Source organism: Thalia democratica, chromosome 4 (genome assembly GCF_965202585.1).
Source record: "Thalia democratica chromosome 4, ktThaDemo2.hap1.1, whole genome shotgun sequence".
Taxonomy (NCBI): domain Eukaryota; kingdom Metazoa; phylum Chordata; class Thaliacea; order Salpida; family Salpidae; genus Thalia; species Thalia democratica.
This window is the reverse complement of record NC_139168.1, coordinates 39,473,732-39,492,856: the sequence shown is the minus strand read 5'-3', so window position 1 is coordinate 39,492,856 and position 19,125 is coordinate 39,473,732. Positions and strand designations below refer to the sequence as shown.

The 19,125-nt window shown below is 24.4% G+C and overlaps 1 protein-coding gene across 2 annotated transcripts; it reads right to left on the bottom strand.

Moving 5' to 3' along the window:
• Positions 1 to 2,813: 2,813 nt before the first annotated feature.
• On the bottom strand, positions 2,814 to 18,735 carry LOC145833731 (poly(U)-binding-splicing factor PUF60-B-like). Of its 2 annotated transcripts, none has more exons than XM_082940887.1 (12): positions 18,657 to 18,735; positions 13,388 to 13,489; positions 8,694 to 8,855; positions 8,546 to 8,627; positions 8,259 to 8,349; positions 7,802 to 7,938; positions 7,552 to 7,670; positions 7,373 to 7,451; positions 7,095 to 7,180; positions 6,739 to 6,810; positions 6,308 to 6,442; positions 2,814 to 3,309 (listed from the first exon to the last, which is right to left on the bottom strand). In XM_082940887.1, exons 1-12 carry the CDS (start codon positions 18,714 to 18,716, stop codon positions 3,151 to 3,153), a joined length of 1,284 nt encoding a protein of 427 aa, XP_082797013.1. In that variant the 5' UTR covers positions 18,717 to 18,735; the 3' UTR covers positions 2,814 to 3,150. The 2 variants fall into 2 exon arrangements, with proteins under 2 accessions (XP_082797013.1, XP_082797014.1); XM_082940888.1 differs by having other exon boundaries at positions 6,308 to 6,439.
• Between the last annotated feature and the right edge of the window lie 390 nt (positions 18,736 to 19,125).

Genomic DNA, 19,125 nt, shown 5'->3' with positions numbered 1-19,125 from the left:
GGAAAAAAAGCTGTACAGGCGGTTGTAGACTACTTTTTCAATTATTTTATTTAAATTAGATACAAGTGAAATGGGTCTATAATTTGCTGGTAAAGTTTTTGATCCTGATTTAAAAATTGGTATTACTTTTCAATTTATAATAAGATGTACCGTGGTGTACGACTCGATAGCCGAAAGGTTACTTTGTACACCAGGTCCTTAGACCGAACTTTTTGAGCGCTTTTTTATCGTTCAATAAACAATATATAAATACTAAATTAATGACTTTATGAAATACTAATTCAAAACTTTTTTTTATTTTCATGAGAAAAACTGCAAAAGTTTTATTAAAAAGTACTTAAGAATGGAATTGAATTCGAAAGGTTTCACGAGCTAGGCCACATGTCAACTTATTATACATCAAATTTAGTTACAAATAAACTGCAAATATTTTTCTTGTAGTTTTATTAATACTGCAGAGATATATTTGTAACATTATTATACGAAAAAAGAAAGGAGTACAAAATTTATCTCTAAGGAACTGGTGAACGAAAGAACCTTTGAATTTTTGATTGGTACACCATCAATGTTTAAGTATTTTTATTTATTACTAGTAATTTAATTAAAGAATTTCGACAGTTTTTAACCAACATTTTGAATCTTGCTTTCAATTTTGATAACTTATATGTACATAAGTGAAAACTGCATTTGCTCTTAAATGTATTTTATTGAATATTTCACAACCACACAGCTCGCAAATATTTTCGGTTACATGAAAATTCAAATTCGGACAATTCAAATTCTTGAAAAAATATTTAAAAGACTATATCTCAAAAAGTAATATAAATTTGAAAAAAAATAAAAAAAAAACATATGCAGATCTTATTAAAACCTACAAGCAACTTTTTATTTTTTGCAAAATCTTAAAAAAAAATTTAAGATATTTCAAAATTACTTAAGATAACAAAATTTTTTCTTTGTTTAAGCCATATCTTAAAAAATATTTAATATTTTGCAAAAACAAAAAAATGGCTTTTAGATATTAGTAGGACCTACATATGTGTTTTTTATATTTGACAAATATGCATTACTTTTTTAGTTATGGCCCTTTAAATTTTTTTATAAGAATTTGAATTGTCGGAATTTGACTTGTCCGAATTTGAATAGTCGTGCACCCATATTTTCACTCAACTTAAAAAATGCACTGAAAAATCAAGATTTATTGATGGTGTTCGGTTTAATACATTCAATAACTAAATATTTAACAGGACACAGTTTTAATTTCAAAATTATATTCAAAGCAAATTTTATCATATAAGTTTTGTTTACCTTTACCTTACGGAACTAGTTTCAGGATTGGCATAATGTTTCACAAATTTATTCCAGGTTTTAAAAAACGAATTTTTGGTCCATTTTTAGTATAAAATTAAACTACAGGTAAAAAATTGTCTCAAATAGTATAACAACTAAGTTAATGTAAATCTACTTTAAAGTATTTTTAAGTGATACAACATTTTTCGTACTTAATTGAAATTTGTTACTTATTATGCAAAAATAGTTGAAAAATTCTGGATTTTAGTGATTTTTGTTTAAAATTCCAGTTTTTTTTACGTAAGTTGTCAACTTATAGGATTCCAGATTTTTGGAAATCCAATTGTTAATCTTTAACCTTGTAGATGGCTGACATTATACAACAATGCATGTTTAAAATACGGCAAATAAGAACTTTAACTGTCACAAATAAAATCAAAGTAGTACGGTCTTTGAGCTTTAAAATAAATTATTTTTAATGTTATTTTATCTTAGTTGGAAAACAGTTTAAAAAAACTATGTTTTTTTTTTATATTAATTGTATTACAAAAATTTTTTTTAACGAATCACATATTTTGTTTAATCTTGAATCATGCAATTTAGTTTGGATTATTCCTAGACAAGAAATTTTTTTTTTCAAGTGAAAACTTTGTATCACTCATTTAAGTAAGTTTCTAATGTTCTTAGTTTAAAACATAGGATCAGAATGTTTTTTTTTTGTTATTTAAAATCCTGAAGTTGAGTGATTAACTCTATTTAACGTTGCTTAAATTTTAAGTTTAGCTATTTTTAAGCTTAAAAATAATGTGGGCCGAACTTTGCCGACCCCTGTTTTAAAGTGATTAAGTTTAAAACTATTTTGATATTTATTCTATTTAATAAAATATTACCAAAAATTTGTTGTCTTACCATACAAAATATAATACAATATTGATAGAGTATTTATTTTTTAAACTATTGAAGATAAAAAAAATTAACAAAGAACGTCAAGTCGCATTTACTAAATTTAAATTTATAAAAAAATAATTTAAAAAAATACGTCAGAATTGTAATTTAGTTATAACTTTAATGTTATGAACATAATAAGAAAAGTAATTTATGAAGTATGTATTAAGCTATCACAATTGATACATACTAGAAAAAAATTAACTAAAAATATTAAAATTTAAAAGAAAACAACAAATACAATTTTTAAATTGATACAAAATTTCCTAAACTTAACTTAAAAATACTAAAGTTGAAATAAAAACTACTAAAAACATGAAACAACAAAGGTTTTCCAGTTAAAACAAGTATAAATTTTTTGAATTGAATTCTAACATATATAGGTAAATATTCAATAAATCAGAGACCAAGTTAATTTTTTTATAATAACATATAAATTTAGTGTGCACAAAATAGTAAAATCTATTAACATTAACAAACAGATATACAACTATTCAATACAAACTAATTATATATATTTACAATATATTATAAATGTACTTATATAAACTTCTTTAAACTTTATTGATATACTAGGGTACTAAATAAGCTAGTACAAAAATTCATTTAAATTAGTTCTACACAAACAAATTATTCCTGACCAAATGATAGTTAATATAATATTACTTAAACATCAAGTACAAAAGAATAAAAGAAACTAAAGTTCAGTAACTGAATAACAAATGCATAACTCAAATGTCAAATTTAGTATGTAATAATTTCAGTACATACACACAGTACATAAAATTGTAAGATCATGTGCTTACTTTCAAAAAGTACATAAGTCAAATTAACAACCAACTAATAACCGATATCAACCTATTTAAAAAATTCCTTATTTGAAACTATCTTTAGTCTCCTCATTATACTCGGGTCTTATTGCGAATAGTCCTTTTTATTAAAAAGCACTTCATCATACAAATCACATTTCACCTGTCTCCCGTCAAACCAACGACCATTTAGCTTGCCTAAACTCCTCACGCATTCTATTTCATCACTGAACTTGATGAAAATTTTCACTTCACTGAACTTTGTCTGTTAACATGCTATATGTGAGAGAAAAACAAATTCAATGGATTAAAATGACAACTAACACTTAAACATTTATGGTCTTGGTGAAGCAAAACTAAAATTAAGAAGTAGAGTCGAAAAATAAATATTTATGTTATTCCTTAACTTAATTATTTTAAAACTAAACTATCTTTTTATGGGTTTAAAAAACGGTTATGCATGGAATTAATAATTGAAAAAACTACATAATTTTTTTATGAAATATTCGTTTTTATACTAATGTTATACAACTAAACTAGAAAAAAATACAAGTGTATTTACTTTTGTGAAACATTTTAGGGGTCATTTTCACGACAAGTGTTAAGTTAATTTACCTTACCTGTATATAAATCAAAAATAAATTATTTAATATTTACAACTAATAATAGAAAAAATATTTCATTTAGCTAAGCCTAACGGTAAAAAATTCAAGTATGATAGAATTTATCTTAGATTATTAAGCATTGATACTTTCTAAAGACTTAGTTGAGTAGTAAAATACTATGGATAAAATTTTTGCTTAGTATAAATCAGGGTTTCCACAGCTTTTTTTTTTTCATAAGCCCCTCCCCCCCCCCCCCTTTAATTAAATAAAAAAGCAATGGCCCCCTCAAAAAAAAAGTACCATAAGACATTCTTTTTGCTCTTCATCATGGACTCCATAATATCTAGTGTAAGTTTGAAACTTTCCCGTAATATCTAGCATAAGTTTCTAAACTATCCTTAAATATAATATCTAGTTTAAGTTAAAAATTATAGCCTTATGTCCCCTTTACTATTCATGCCCCCCTTATCTACAATGAACAGACATTTATTGACAAATTAACGCCCCCCTTTGGTGAACTTATATACTATGAAAATTTTAACACATCTTTCGATTTTTATAGGCTTTTATTGTATCCAAAAATGTCATGGTCATAAAAAAAATATTCTTAAAAAACATAGACTATTATTTTAAAGTTTGAAAAACAATTACAAGATACTTTTTGTATGTTATAAAGTATATTTAAATATTTATATGTAGTTAGCTTTCTAAAACTTTAATTATACAAATCTATGGTAAAAAAAAAACTTTTCATGTTCAGTATTCTTAAAAATTATTACAGTTAATTAAAAAATTTGTCTCTTCACAGGTTTTAATTCTTAAAAAAATGATAAAACATTCCTCAAATGATTATATATAATAGTATTGTTGCATCAAAAAAAGCATTTAATGACTAAAATATAAAATCTGTTATAACAACTTTTGATTAATGTTAAAAAAAAAATTCACTTATAATGAAAAAGCCTGAATATAATTTTTAATCAATTTATTAAGATTATACTGAGATAGTCTAAAAAGGATCGCTTTAAAACTGAAAGCAAAGATAGATTTTAGATGAAATAGTCAATCTCAGGGTTGCCACTCGTTTTTTCAAAATTTTTTCCAGGTTTTTATAAGTACACATGTTTGGGTCTATTTTTAGTTTAAAGTTAAATTTAAGGTAAGAAACTGTGTTAAATAGTATAAGAAGATTGAAAAGATACTGTACAGCTACTTAAAATGTGTTTTTTAAGTAAAAAAATTTTTGGTGATGACAATTTTTTTTAATCTATATGACAAATTTTTTGAGTCAAACCGAAATTTTACTACTGAACATGTTAAAATTCTTAAAAATTCCAGGTTTTTTGTTCAAAATTCCAGGTTTTTTTCAAAATTTCTTAAATTCCAGGTTTTTCCAGGTTATTTTTACCTAAATTGTCAAATTCCAGGTTTTTCCAGGATTCCAGGTAAAGTGACAACCCTGCTATCTATAATTTTATAAACTTAAAATATTAGTCTTTCTTTACTGTTTTAGTTTGCTCTTCCATAAGGGGTTACACTACTATTTAAATTCTGACAATTTAAATTCTTATTAAACTTTTAAATAGCAACATCCCAAAAAATAATTTTAATCTAAAAAAGCTAAACAAGGTCCAATAGGGAAATAATTGAAAAAATTGTTTATAAAAAGATTTAATTCACGATAACTAAGAATTATTAGATTTTGAATTGTCTTGATTTAAATTGTCAGAAATTCATAAGAAGGGTGGCAACTGGTTATTGAGAATTTTCTTACAGGTTTTAGGAAGTACACATTTTTGGGTTAAGTAGTAATTTTAGTTTGAAATAAGTTTAAGGTTTAAAAACTGTATATGGTATTACAAAAATACTAAAAAGACACTGTTAAGCTACTTTAAATGTGTTTTTAAATGAAAACATGTTTGATTATAACAAAAAACTTATATCTATATGATATATATTATTTATATTATATATTATTTTGTGTCAAATCAAAATTTTACTACTTAACATGTAAAAATTGTTTAAAATTCCAGTTTTTTCCAGGTTGAGTAGTCATTTACCCTGCTTAAGGTACCTTTTAAACTCAACAATTTTGATACGCTATTTCTAAAAAAATACTTTGAGTTTTTTAATTAAAACAAAAGTAAATAGTACTTTGTTAAAAAACAACAAATTAATAACAAATTATAAAAAACTGTCTTACCCTTTACGGCCTATAATAATTTTTCAAAAGTTAGCCTAAACTTGAATATCAGTAATAAATTAATTTTTCCATTAAACTTCGCAATAATAGTTGTAGTTTTTAAGATTTATGATATAAAAGCAAAATTTATCGTTCAAATTTAAATATTATTAATTTTAGTACTTTACTTTCTAATATAATTCTTGAATGTATATTATCATAATTTTCTAATTTGACATTTAATCACAGTTATTTTAATTCTTAGCTGTAAAAACTCACTCCTCTTTCTGTAGCAAATTTTTACGAGTGACGTAAAAACTTTGATTTATGACATTTATTAAAACGCAAAGGTTATTAAGCAAAAACAATAAAACTATTTTTGATTTTATAATACTTAAACATTATACCAAAAAAGGAAAAATCTGCTGTTTACATACATTTTTTTTTATAAAAATTTCAGACATGACATTTATTACCTTTGCTTTAAAGGTCTGAACGGATATTTCTTCAACTTTTCCGTACTTCTCGCACTCTCCCCTCACTTCATCTTCCAAATCGCTATCTATGTCTTCAACACTAAGCATGTTCCTCAACACCAGTACTTTGGTCTGCTATGACGTTGTTTCAATATAAATTTATTTTGTACTCGTTTTACACAAGATCATCATACATCCAAGTATTATATTTAATGCAGTCATAGATGTATTTTAACAAAAGTTGCCAATTAAACGTTAAGATGAAACATTACTTGTATAGTTTTAAGTAGAAGTCTAAAAAAAGTTTTGACAATTGAATAGAAAAAAATATGCTTAACTTACTTTAAAATTTTAGCATTTTACAATGTTTAAAGGAATATAAGTAATTCAAACTAATTTGTTTTTAATTACTAATAAAATTTTCATCTAACCAAACTACTCTTTAGTTTCGGTATTTTTCCTGCCATTAACTGAAACTTTGAAATTCTTCCGTTACTTGTTACCTAAATATATATATATATATATATATATATTTATATATCAGAGTTTTGATAAATTTTAAAAGCTATATATTGCTAATTATTTAGCTGTTTATACAACATTGGAAACAATATAATGTATTTATATTGAAAAAATAACAGAATGGTTTTATTCGCTTATGGTAGATATATCAAATGCATTTTAATTTCTATGTAAGCTTGTACTTGTTTTTAACATCAATAATCTAAATTTCTCAAGTTTTTATTTTTTTAAATCAAATTTTTTTATCAACAGTTTTAAGACTTACAGGTTTTGTGGTTATATTCGAGATATTACCACTGATTGTTCCATTCTGCGTTCCTCCTAGTGTGCTGTTGAGGCCTGTATTGACGGCTAAAAGTCCAAGTTATACCCAGTTATTATCTGATCTATACAAGGACAAGAGAAAAATTCTATGTGTAACTATTTAAATTAGAGGTTTAAGTTTAAATATTTCCCTTTAGTTGTAAAACGATCAAACTTCCAACACTAGTTTTATGGAACAGTAGCTTTTTCTAATTTTGCTAGTTTAATTTACAAACCAACCGTGATTTCTTTCCTTTATTTTATTCGTTACTGCTGCTACTGCCAACGCTGCTGCAGGTGGAATGGACGTTTGTGGCCTCTGTTGATTTTTAAGCATTATTTATCTATTTACTTAATATCTTAAAAACAGCGTATCTTCAGAAATTATTATTAATCAGAAGTATAGAATAATTTCATACCATCTCATAATGTCTGCTAGGAGGAGTTATTGCTTTACCAACACGAAGAAAAAATCCACCCAGATCAAAACCGTTCATACCTTTGCAGGCTTCTTCTGCATCTTGTTTCTTCTCGTATTCTGTTTAATATTGCATAATTATTCCTTTTACGTAAGTGTTTTTATTTGTCAAAAACTAGAAATTAAAGCTATACATAACATCAAAAGTTTAACTTCAAAAAAATAATAATGATTTAGTAAGTGACAAAAACCTATGAAAGCGAATCCACGGTGAGATTTAGTTACTAGATCCAAACCTTGATCAAAATGGCTGATTTTCCCGAATGACCCAAATATCGACTTGATGTCCACTGCTTCAACGTTCGGATGTATTGAAGCTACATAGATACTAGAAGATATTTACTGTGTAAGCAACAATTTACTTTAACGGTTAAACAAAAATTTATTTGCTACTCTTAGGACTTTTTTACTTCAGGAAATTATATTTATTTTTGTATAAATATATTTAGCTCTGAAGTAGTAAGTTGCAAAGCACTCTGACTCCAGTTAACTAAAAAAATAAACTGAACGTATTTGATTTTAAACATGTAAGGTTAAATAAGCTTATATTTCACAAGGAGATTATAATTACAAAAAGCTGCTTATTTAGACAAACAATTTTTTTATTAGTTTACTAGTATTGGTAAAATTTTGTACTTAAAAACAAACCGATGGTATTTCTGAGATTCTTGCATCATCTGTTCTATGATTGGTTTTGCTTGCCCAATGTTTGAAGGCCGTCCAACTTTAATCATTCTGTCTTTAATTTCAATTGTGCTTTTTGAAAACATTTGTTTTTTAAAGTTATACTTAACATTGAGAATCCATGCTTTTAAAATTAAGATAGTGATAAAATTAAACTTAGTTTGACTTTTTTTAACATGTTTATGTAAAACCTGAACTACAAAAGTAACACGTAATTAACATTATAACACAACATTGAATTGTAAACAAACTTCCAGGCATGATGTAGTTTTGCATTCCCATAGTTGCAATATGAGCTGCTTCCGGACATTCATAATCGATAAAACAATATCCCTGTTTTTATCAGTTTTAATTACATAAGGCTTGAGAATACTTTAATACAAATGACAGGTTAAAAACCTTGTGCTTCCCACTGACTGGGTCCTGGGACATGTCAATACATTTCACAGGTCCATACGGTTCAAAAGCTTTTTTAACAGTTTCTTGGGTGATATCGTAGTGAATTGATCCTACGTAAACTCTACACATTATTGCTACTGCACGCGCTCTTTGAGCTGCTTTCTAAAATTGAAATTATAAAGTTTTATATTGTTGACACAAATTAAGAATAATTAGCTACTATTCTATAAGCTTTAAAAATATCAAAAAAATATGGTAGAGGTGCAATGTAATTCAAAATATTTATATTATGCTATAAAGTATAAATAATTAAGTCATAAAATTAACTGACTCAACTAAATTTGTTAAATCAAAAGTAATACTCAATGCCAAAAATATAAAACTACATTATAGACAATTATAAATATTAATGAAACATAGGCTACTCAGAAAATAAATTTCAAAACTATTTGAATTTTATACTGTGGTTTCCAGTTTTTTTCACAGAAGTAAGTTTTATGAATATTATTTTAGCATATTTAAATGAAATATCAGACTTTTAGAAACTAAAAGGTGTAAAAAATGTCTGTCTTATCAATAAAAAAAAATCAAAATATATCTATTTTATGGGTAACATTTAAAAAAAAGTCATTTAGATAATCTTAACTTTCTATAGAAATCAAATAGGCTTAGAGGTCATGGCTTGTTTTAAAAGATTGGTCTTAGGTTTGAGATTCTATTTAAAACTACATCTAATTTGAAATTAGTTTTTGAGACATCAAGAATTAAATAGTTTCTTTATTAATGGTGAAAATGAAATATCTAAAAAAGACTATTTGATTGAAAAATATGGTTGCCACAGATTGAGCTGAAAAAAAATCCTGACTTTTTTAAGTAGAATTCTTACTTAAAACCAATTCAGAAATACATAACCATAGATTTAAAAATTAATAATAACAATAACAGATTTTAATTTATTCCAAAAATTCGATTAAACCCTCTAGAAAAACATATATAGCAAAAGCAATTATTTTAGAAAATAACATTAGCAAAATGCCGTTTTTAAAGATGGTCAACTTTCCTACAAGTAGTTATTAGATATTTAGGTAGGTTTTTACAGGGTTGCCACAAAGTCAGGAAGAGAAAAAAAATGACAAAAGTTGTGAAAAAGCATGTTAATATCAAATTTCCTGACTTTTTTCAAGCCTCATTTTTTCACAACTTTTATCATTTTTTGCTTTTCCTGACTATGTGGCACCCTGTAAAAATCTATCTAATTATCTATTAACTACTTATAAAAAAACCTTAAAATTTTCAGAATTTTTCTCCAATATTGTTAAAAATAACTTAATTTTAGATATTTTGTAATTTTAAAATTATTTCTCTTTTTTCATGAACTATAGTTCTTTGTGGAGTATTAGGTTTCTACAATAAGTTATACAAGACACACACTTTCAAAAACACTAAATATATTTCGATCAATTCTCTTCAGTAGAGTACAATGACAACAAATGATAAGATTTTACAAACTTATATAATGACCAAGTAATCAAGAGATTAATAAAAGACAAAAGCAATTAGTAAAAGTTAAAACCAAATAAGTCCATTTTCCTTATAATTGATCTACAGTAAAACTAAACATAAATTAAATGAAAACAATTCTTATAAAATGTTACGAAAATAAAGAAACAGTATAGTCAAAATCTTTTTGCTTACATAAAACAGGTTTCCTTAACAAAATACAAATGGCTTCTAATTTAATCAAATCAAAAACATTGCTACAAATTTTAATAATTTTAAATCTATCTATATTATAATTGTTTGCAAAAGTTGGATTACTAACTAAATGTTCTGAAACAGATGAACGTTTAGATGCGTTTAAAACCTTAACCGGTATACCATCTTTCTTATCTGACAGGCAAAAATTTTCTACACATTTTGGTATGTGTTCTTTTATTCTCTTCCTAAGATGTCTAGTTGTTAATCCAATATAACTTGCTGTACAACAGCAACTTTACTGGTAGATTACCATACTTTAATTTAATTTTGATATGGATCCTTACCACCTGGTGTTATTAGTGGTTTAGAGGTAAAAACAATTCTAGGGTTCGCTGCATAATAAGTATTTCTTACTAATAGTCTAATTTTCTTTTCTAACATCTCTGAGCATTTTGTTATGTGTAGAGAATTTTTGCCTGTCAGATAAGCATGGTTACCACTGATCAAGCTGAGAAAAATTTGCTGACTTTTCCTGATTTTTTCCTGACTTTTTACCAAAATTTTCCTGTCTTTTTTAAATCATACTCTTTAATTAAATTTATTCTAAAATACATAATCTAACACTTAAAACTATACAAAGCTTTTAATCTAACTTTAATACAGGTTAAAAACAACAGTTTTTTCCTGAATTCTATAAACAACTTCCAGTACATCACTTAAACCATCTGTGTATGATTGATGTTTGTAATTAAACAGCTCTATCAGAAAAATACTTGTATTATTACCTTATAAACACAGCTTGTCTGAAAAAAGACACAATTTTTTAGCATTTCCTAGCATAAATGTATCTAGATAAACAAACGACATATTAGCAACTTTTACAATTTAAACCTTAAATTAATAACGAACTTTAACAACTAAAATCTTAAAACAATAACAAATTTTTACAGTTGAAACCTTAAAACAATAAAGAACACAATTTTTTAGAATTTCCTAGCATAAATGTATCTAAATAAACGAAACCACATATAAGGAACTTTTACAATTAAAAACTTAAATCAATAAAGAGCTTTCACAACTCAAACCTTAAAAAAATAACGAACTTTTACAGTTAAAACATTAAAACAACAAAGAACTTAATCAAATACTTTTTTTTTTAATGTATGTACTAAAATTTATTTTCTCCGTTTTTTCTATTAGCACTTCAACCTCTTCATCTAATGAAGATATGGTTTCCTTAATCTGAACTGCCTTCTGCTTCATTTTCTTGACAGTTAATATCATTTGCCTCATTGTAATTAAATCGCTATCATCTGCTGCCCCTACACTTGTTAAAGAGAATCTTTTCTCTAAATCAAGCCACAACTTGTGGGCTTCATTTCTTTTAGCACTCATTTATTTTTACTTTTATTTATGAAATATTTACTCTTATCATTTAGTATAAAATTTGTAACAAATAAATATATTCTTATTTACTTTACAATCTTAAGTTACTCCACAAAAAATACAAATAATAAATAAACTTAATCTTGGCATATACCTCTCTTATAACTTATTTTATAAATTTAAACAACTTTGAAAAAATTATAAAGAGGTAAAGTATAGACATTAACTTGTTACATAAAGTACTAAACTAACTTTTTAGTTATAAAGAACTCAATTATTTACTTAAACAAAAAAAACTTTGATTCTAAAATTATGCTAGATAAACTTTTGTTTATATATCACAGTTTCACTATGGAAGTGTCCTTGCTACAGATCATCAATACTAAAAAGCTTACAAAATCTGCTTTTTCAAGTAGGGTTCTTGTTCAATATGTTAATAGAAAATTTTTGCAGTTTTGTTAAGGATATTTTACTAATTTATACCAGATGAAGGCATTGAAAAAAAAAATTAATACTATATTAGAATATTTTTGTAAATTTCTAGAAAAATTTTGGAACTTTTTTCCGATTTTAAAGGACTTTTAATTAATTTTTACCATTTGAAGGCTTTGGAAAACAAGAAATTTTGTAAATTTAAACTGACAAAATCTGACTTTTTTTTAAATTTTATCAAGTTTCCTGACTTTTCCTGACTTTTTTTCAAAACCCCTCATTTTTTCCTGACTTTTCCTGACTTTTATCATTTTTTAAATTTTTCCTGACTTTTCCTGATTTCCTGACCGAGTGGCAACCCTGGATAAGAAAGATGATATACCGGTTAAGGTTTTAAACGCATCTAACGTTCATCTATTTCAGAACATTTAGTTAGTAATCCAACTTGTGCAAACAATTATAATATAGATAGATTTAAAATTATTAAAATTTGTAGCAATGTTTTTGATTTGATTAAATTAGAAGCAATTTTTATTTTGTTAAGGAAGCCTGTTTTATGTAAGCAAAAAGATTTTGACTATACTGTTTCTTTATTTTCGTAACATTTTATAAGAATTGTTTTCATTTAATTTATGTTTAGTTTTACTGTAGATCAATTATAACGAAAATGGACTTATTTGGTTTTAACTTTTACTAATTGCTTTTGTCTTTTATTAATCTCTTGATTACTTGGTTATTATACAAGTTTGTAAAATCTTATCATTTGTTGTCATTGTACTCTACTGAAGAGAATTGATCGAAATATATTTAGTGTTTTTGAAAGTGTGTGTGTATAACTTATTGTAATATACTAGTCACTTATGTTCCAATATTAGTTTTTTATCAAAAATTAAACATATAAAAGTTTAAATACTGTTAGAGTATAATGTTTGAAGTCTCTAGGTCAGAATAAAACAAAAACTATATCCGAAAACCTAATACTTTTTTTTAACCTTCTAAAAACAAATTTTGAAAGAAATTTAAAATTTAAACCTTAATACAACAGTTGATTTTCAAAAAAGTAACTAGAATGATATCTATTGTACTAAACAAAAATATCAAACTAATTGCCAAGTCTAACACATTAAATGAAAAGCATATCAAACTACTAAAAGCATATCAAACTACACCAAACATACTATATGGGCAATCATTGCTGGTGTAAGAGTACTTTGATTTGTTGCAACTTGAACTTTTTGATTATGATGCTTAAAAGTCTCATCAGCTGCATATTTTTTGGCCTGTTTTTTAATAAATATTTTATTAGTCGAAAAACAGAAACATTAAAAGTAAAAACAAGGAATATTCAATCTAAGGCTCTTAGGCCACACTATGGATACTTTACTTTTTTTTTTTTACAAGAATAAATTTTATAAATATCAAATTAGTTTATAGTATAAACTATACACAAAATTGAACTGTAAGTTTCCTATTTTTAAATTTTTATAGGTACCAAAAACATTAAGCAAGTGTTTATCAGTAAATAACTGTTACTAAGTATCTAATTAAACATTAATTGCCTTTGTAAACATTAACTTAACATGAAAAATACAGTCACAAACAAAAACTACAAAAGTTGAATAAATTAAAACTATAAGAAGTTGTTAGCAGTTAAAAATAATTGCTGACTTAAGTAGTGAACATATGTTTTAGTATAAGATAATTGATTTTAATTTAAAATATTTTTTTGAATCTGAGTATAACTTCTAATTGGAATTATATATGGTTTTTATTTTAATATCTTTAGTATACCTTTTTATAGTCTTAAAGCTAGTTATCAGCAAACTTTTCACGTTTGTGCAGCAACTATTTGAAATAATTTATGAATGTTAATTTTACTATGGTACTCAATGATATATCATATTTTAACTTAATAATAATATTAGTATTAGGTAATATTAGTGCTTACAACTTATATTAGCCTCAAAAACTTATTACTTTGCTTTTTTTTGTTAGTTTTATGTAGTAGCTAAATAAACAAACTTGATTTTTTAAAATTTGTTCTTTATTTAATTTTTTTTTTTAATTATGAAATAGTTCAAAACAGTTTCTTCTAAAATTTTGTTAAGTAAAGTAAGGATCTCACTAACACTCTAAAAAATTGTAAGATAAAATTAGAGAAAATTTTCATGGGCTTCTTTATGTTTTTAAAGTCTTATTAGTTTTTTAGACACTTAAATATAAAATAATAGTTCAAACTAATGTAATCTATTGTACTGGATATAAACCAAGTACAAAAAATAAAAGAAAATAATAATTTACTTTATTACTATTTCTTAAAAATATACAATTTTCTTATTCTCTGTTTAAAAATGCATCACTTGACATAAAACATAAATATTATTTTTCTTCTTTTTAAATATATATATTTTTTTTGAAATATCAATAATAACAATAAATAAAATATATGTCATTTAATAGTATATGTCATATTGAAAATAATATTATATGTTATAAATTTTGATATCTAAATTACTTTAGTGTTTATTCTTTGTTTCATTCATTTTTTATGTAAGAAAAAAAATACTATTTAACAAATCAATTTTCAGAAGATTAGTTCATTTTAAACTGTGTTCTATTCAAATTTGAAGTTTTATAAATGATGAGCTTTTTTAATAAAACTTAGTACTATATTATACTTTAAAAATTTGGTACTTTACTTTCTTAAAATTATTCAAGTTTAAAATTGTAAGGTTTTTGATTATAAACTAACATTCTTCAAGTCTAATACACTTTATAAGAAAATAAATTATCTATATACAAAGCAATTGTTTAAGTAAAAATTTATTAAAAACTAGACAAATAAAAAGTAAAATCAATAATAATAGGTTTTTTTTGAAGATTTTATTAATTTTATCAAGAAATAGAAGGTTTGTTACACCTGTTTAAAACCTATAAAACTTAGTTAATTATAACATGTTAATTTTTAAGATATAAATTCTTAGAGCTTTTTTGAGACTCTGTAGATTTGTTCTTAAATTTATTTGAGAGCAGTGAAACGCCGTTAGTCGGAATAAAGTTTTGACACAAAAACATCTGTGGTATGTTAAATTTTTTATATATATATTTTCTAAAATCAAAGTTTAGTCCCAAAAAACATTTAGAAGAGCTAAAAAGATATTTTTTCAACCTTTGAAAAAAATGTTGTTGTTAAAACGTTTGTGTTATAGTATAAAATATATTAACTATTTATATACCATTTGCAACTTATTATATACAGATTACTCATTTTATTTTTTATTTTATTTCACTAAGGTTTTCAAAATTATACTAGTTTTATTGTCATGTGGTAAATGTTAAATGAATTTGAAAAAATTTTGGTTTGTAAAACAGTTTAAATAAAGTGTATTCTATTTGAATAAAATTTTAAACAACTGAAGATGTTGTTTTTTAAACGAGTGAAACATTGTATTGTAAAATTTTAAAAATTTATCATTGACCATTATCCTTTTATTTAAGTCGAGAACTTTGATTGCAACCTATAAAGTAAAAAGTACACAGGAATAATTATTGATGAAAATTATTAGAGAGAGAAGTATTAAAAATACTTTTGGTTTCAAATAAACAAAGAAAATCGAAATAGAAAAGTGTGTAATAAATCTTAATAAGATATACTAACACTTAGTGAATATAATCAACTGAGTTAAGTGTACAATAACAGCCTACTAAAAAATTCATAAGTTATTCAAATGTATTTAAAAAAAAACAAACAAAAACTTTACTTACAAAAACTGTGAAAATTAGATTATGAAACAACAAAATATAAAGTGCAATTAAAAACAAGTTTATTATTAAAACAGAGCAGTTTGTAAAAATAGAGATACATTTTCTAAAGAATAATACCAACTAGTACAGAACCAACAGCCTTCTTAAAGTAAGAGATCAATGAAGTCTCTGTGGATTAATATAAATAAAAAAATGTATCAAAAGAAACTGTGATTAAACTACCATCAACAAAGAACTTATGATTACCATTTAAAAGGGTTGTCACTCTTTTAGTCAAAAAATGTCTTGAGTGACCAAAAACTGCCTTGAGTCATCCTGATTTATTTAAACCCTTAAAAAAATATTTTAAAATTATTTGAAGTTAATAGTACTGAAGTTCATAGAAAAATTGGTTATAAAGGAACAAAACATTGAAACAAAATAAACAAAACCTCATTTAAAAACTAGAAAAAATATATTTCCTGAGATTTAATAAAATAAAATTAAACTCTGCTAACTTTTAATAAAAATAAAACTATTCTGAGTCAGCCTGAACTTAAAACTATCTTTAATTAATTAAGTTATCCTGAGCTGCTTTTAGTCATCCTGAGATTTTCAAAATTTTCAAAATATACCAAGTGTCTTAAGAACTGCAACCCTGTTGTTAACCCCTGATTTAGTGCTCAAAAATGTATAAAGAAACTGTGGTTGTAATATTAAATACTGAAAACCTTAATATTACAATCACAATATTAAATGACTTTTTAAAATTTATATTACTAGGCTTTTATCGGAACTGTACTTAACTTGATCTAGCATTAATGCATAAAAAGAAAGAAGTTTTAACAAACTTCTTAATAAATACTTAAAATTAATTTGTTAATGAAAAGGACAAGGATTTGCACAAGAACTTTGACCAAAAATACCAGTATAATATCTGTTTTGAAACTAACTTATTTGATTATTAAAATTAGGAAACGCTTTTTAAATAAATACAAAACTAATAACTAAAAAAGTTTCTTATAACTAAATAGACAAAGTTGTCACATTCTAATTTATAAATACACAAGTGATTTCCAAAAAAAAAAACCCTCTTCTTCAATAATTACAAATTCAAAAACACTATTTTTAAGGCAAATATGGCACAGAATTTTTATTTACAAGGCTTTAGTTATTAAAAAAATATTTAAGGCAATAGGTGTCCAACTTATTTGGTCATATTGATTTTTTTGTGGAGTTGAATAAAAGTATTTTTCTAAGTGTAAAGTAACTTTCAAAATACAAAGAAACAAAGTTAGAGAGTTCAATTACTTTTTTTAAGGTACGTTAGGTTTTATATACCATAACGGCAAAAACATTCATTAGTAATATATTTTCTATTTCTAACAATTTTTTTTATAATGTTAACAGTTAGTCCAATTCCAATATTAAAATGCTTGTTAAGAATTTCTTTTAAAATACAATATATTCAAAAACCTGCCTTTTTTATTTAACTCATTTTATACTTTTAAAATTCTACCATTAATTTTTTTATCCATTAAGGAATATTTACTGAAAATTTGAGGTCTCAAGCTAATAAAACTAAAATGAAGATAGATTTTGAGTTAATTTTTTGGTCTCTAACAAAATTGACAAGAAAAACTATGTTTAAAATATTTTAATAGAATTTGTTTTTAATAAATGTTTGTTGAAAGTTAATTGAAAATTTTATATCATATAAAAATTTAAACATAGTTAATACTTCAAGCTTCATTCAAAAGTATATGTTAGTTTTTTATCAAATAATACCTTAACTATTTGGCTTAAAACAAATTTCTTCTTCCTAGATTTCTTATTAATGGTTTTAAATTTTTTCAGTGCAATCTTTAAAAATTTATCAATTTTTAGTTTCTGATTAAAGAAAAATTTTAAGACTTTTTTTAACAAATTGTTACGTTTTATGGAAGATTTTCTAAAAATTGGTAAAAAAATGAAGGAGACAGAGTTTAAGTAGTTTTTCTTATTTTAAAGAAAACTTTCTATGACTAAAATATTCTCCACTTGCTTGTATTGTAATCATCTTACAACTCTTTAAAAAATGTAGAAGCTGATTAAAACTTTTGTTTACTGTGATAAGTGTTTTATAGTGTGTACTTAAAGCTTACAAAAAGAGAAAATGTATATTATAGTACAAAAGTTGTGGAAGCACAAATGGTTTAATGTTGTTTTAGTATACAATTTAGTAAAGTAAACCTTGATAAGTAAAAAGTAAATACTACTTTAAATCAATGTCATATAATTTTTTAACTTGAATGTTATTCCATTGGTTAAAACTTGATGTCCACTTGTTTATTTAACAATTTTTTAATGTTTTACCAAAAGCAACTAGACAAACAAATTATTTTATTTTATTATAAATAGAATTTAAATTGTATGTTATGAATAAGGTTTTTAGAAATTCAGTATAATAATATACTTACAATTAATAATATTCTATTTTGTCATATTTTATGTTGAACAACTTTGATAATTTTTTTTAATTTTTAATACTTAATATTTATTGCTTGTTAATAAATATATTCACACTGGATTTATTTATAGATTATAAATAAAGTTGTATGTTACTTATTTAAAGATTAAAAAACTTCGTTTTTTCAAAATATAATTCAAAGTTTAAGCATTTAAATAAACAACAACCCAAATGAAAAAGTTAACTTTTCAAACCTTCTCAAGCAATAATTTCTGTGATACAGTTAAAGGTTTTCTCTTTTTATTTTGTGGCATCTTCCTCTCTCTCTGTTGATCAAAGATTACATCTAAAATAATGTGACAACTTTACTTGATTACTTTTTTTTGGAACTTTTTGTTTTTGGGTGTTTCCCTGGAATTGAACTAAAACACAAAAATAATTATTAATCCAATTATTTCTAAAAGGCGCCAAGCGAACATGTTAAAAAGCACTGCTTTGTTTACTCGAGCGTGAATATACTAACTTAAAACAAACCAAAGTTTATACGTTTCATTGCTGAATTACCACAGTAACTCTTAGCATTTTAACAAGTCTGCCGCCAAGCATACAAAATATAAAGGTTACCATTATAAACCTAATTCACAACCTATACCAATGTCGACGTGTTGTACTTTTGTTGCAAGATGCAAAAAAAACTTACGAAAATTTAAAAAAATCCTTAAT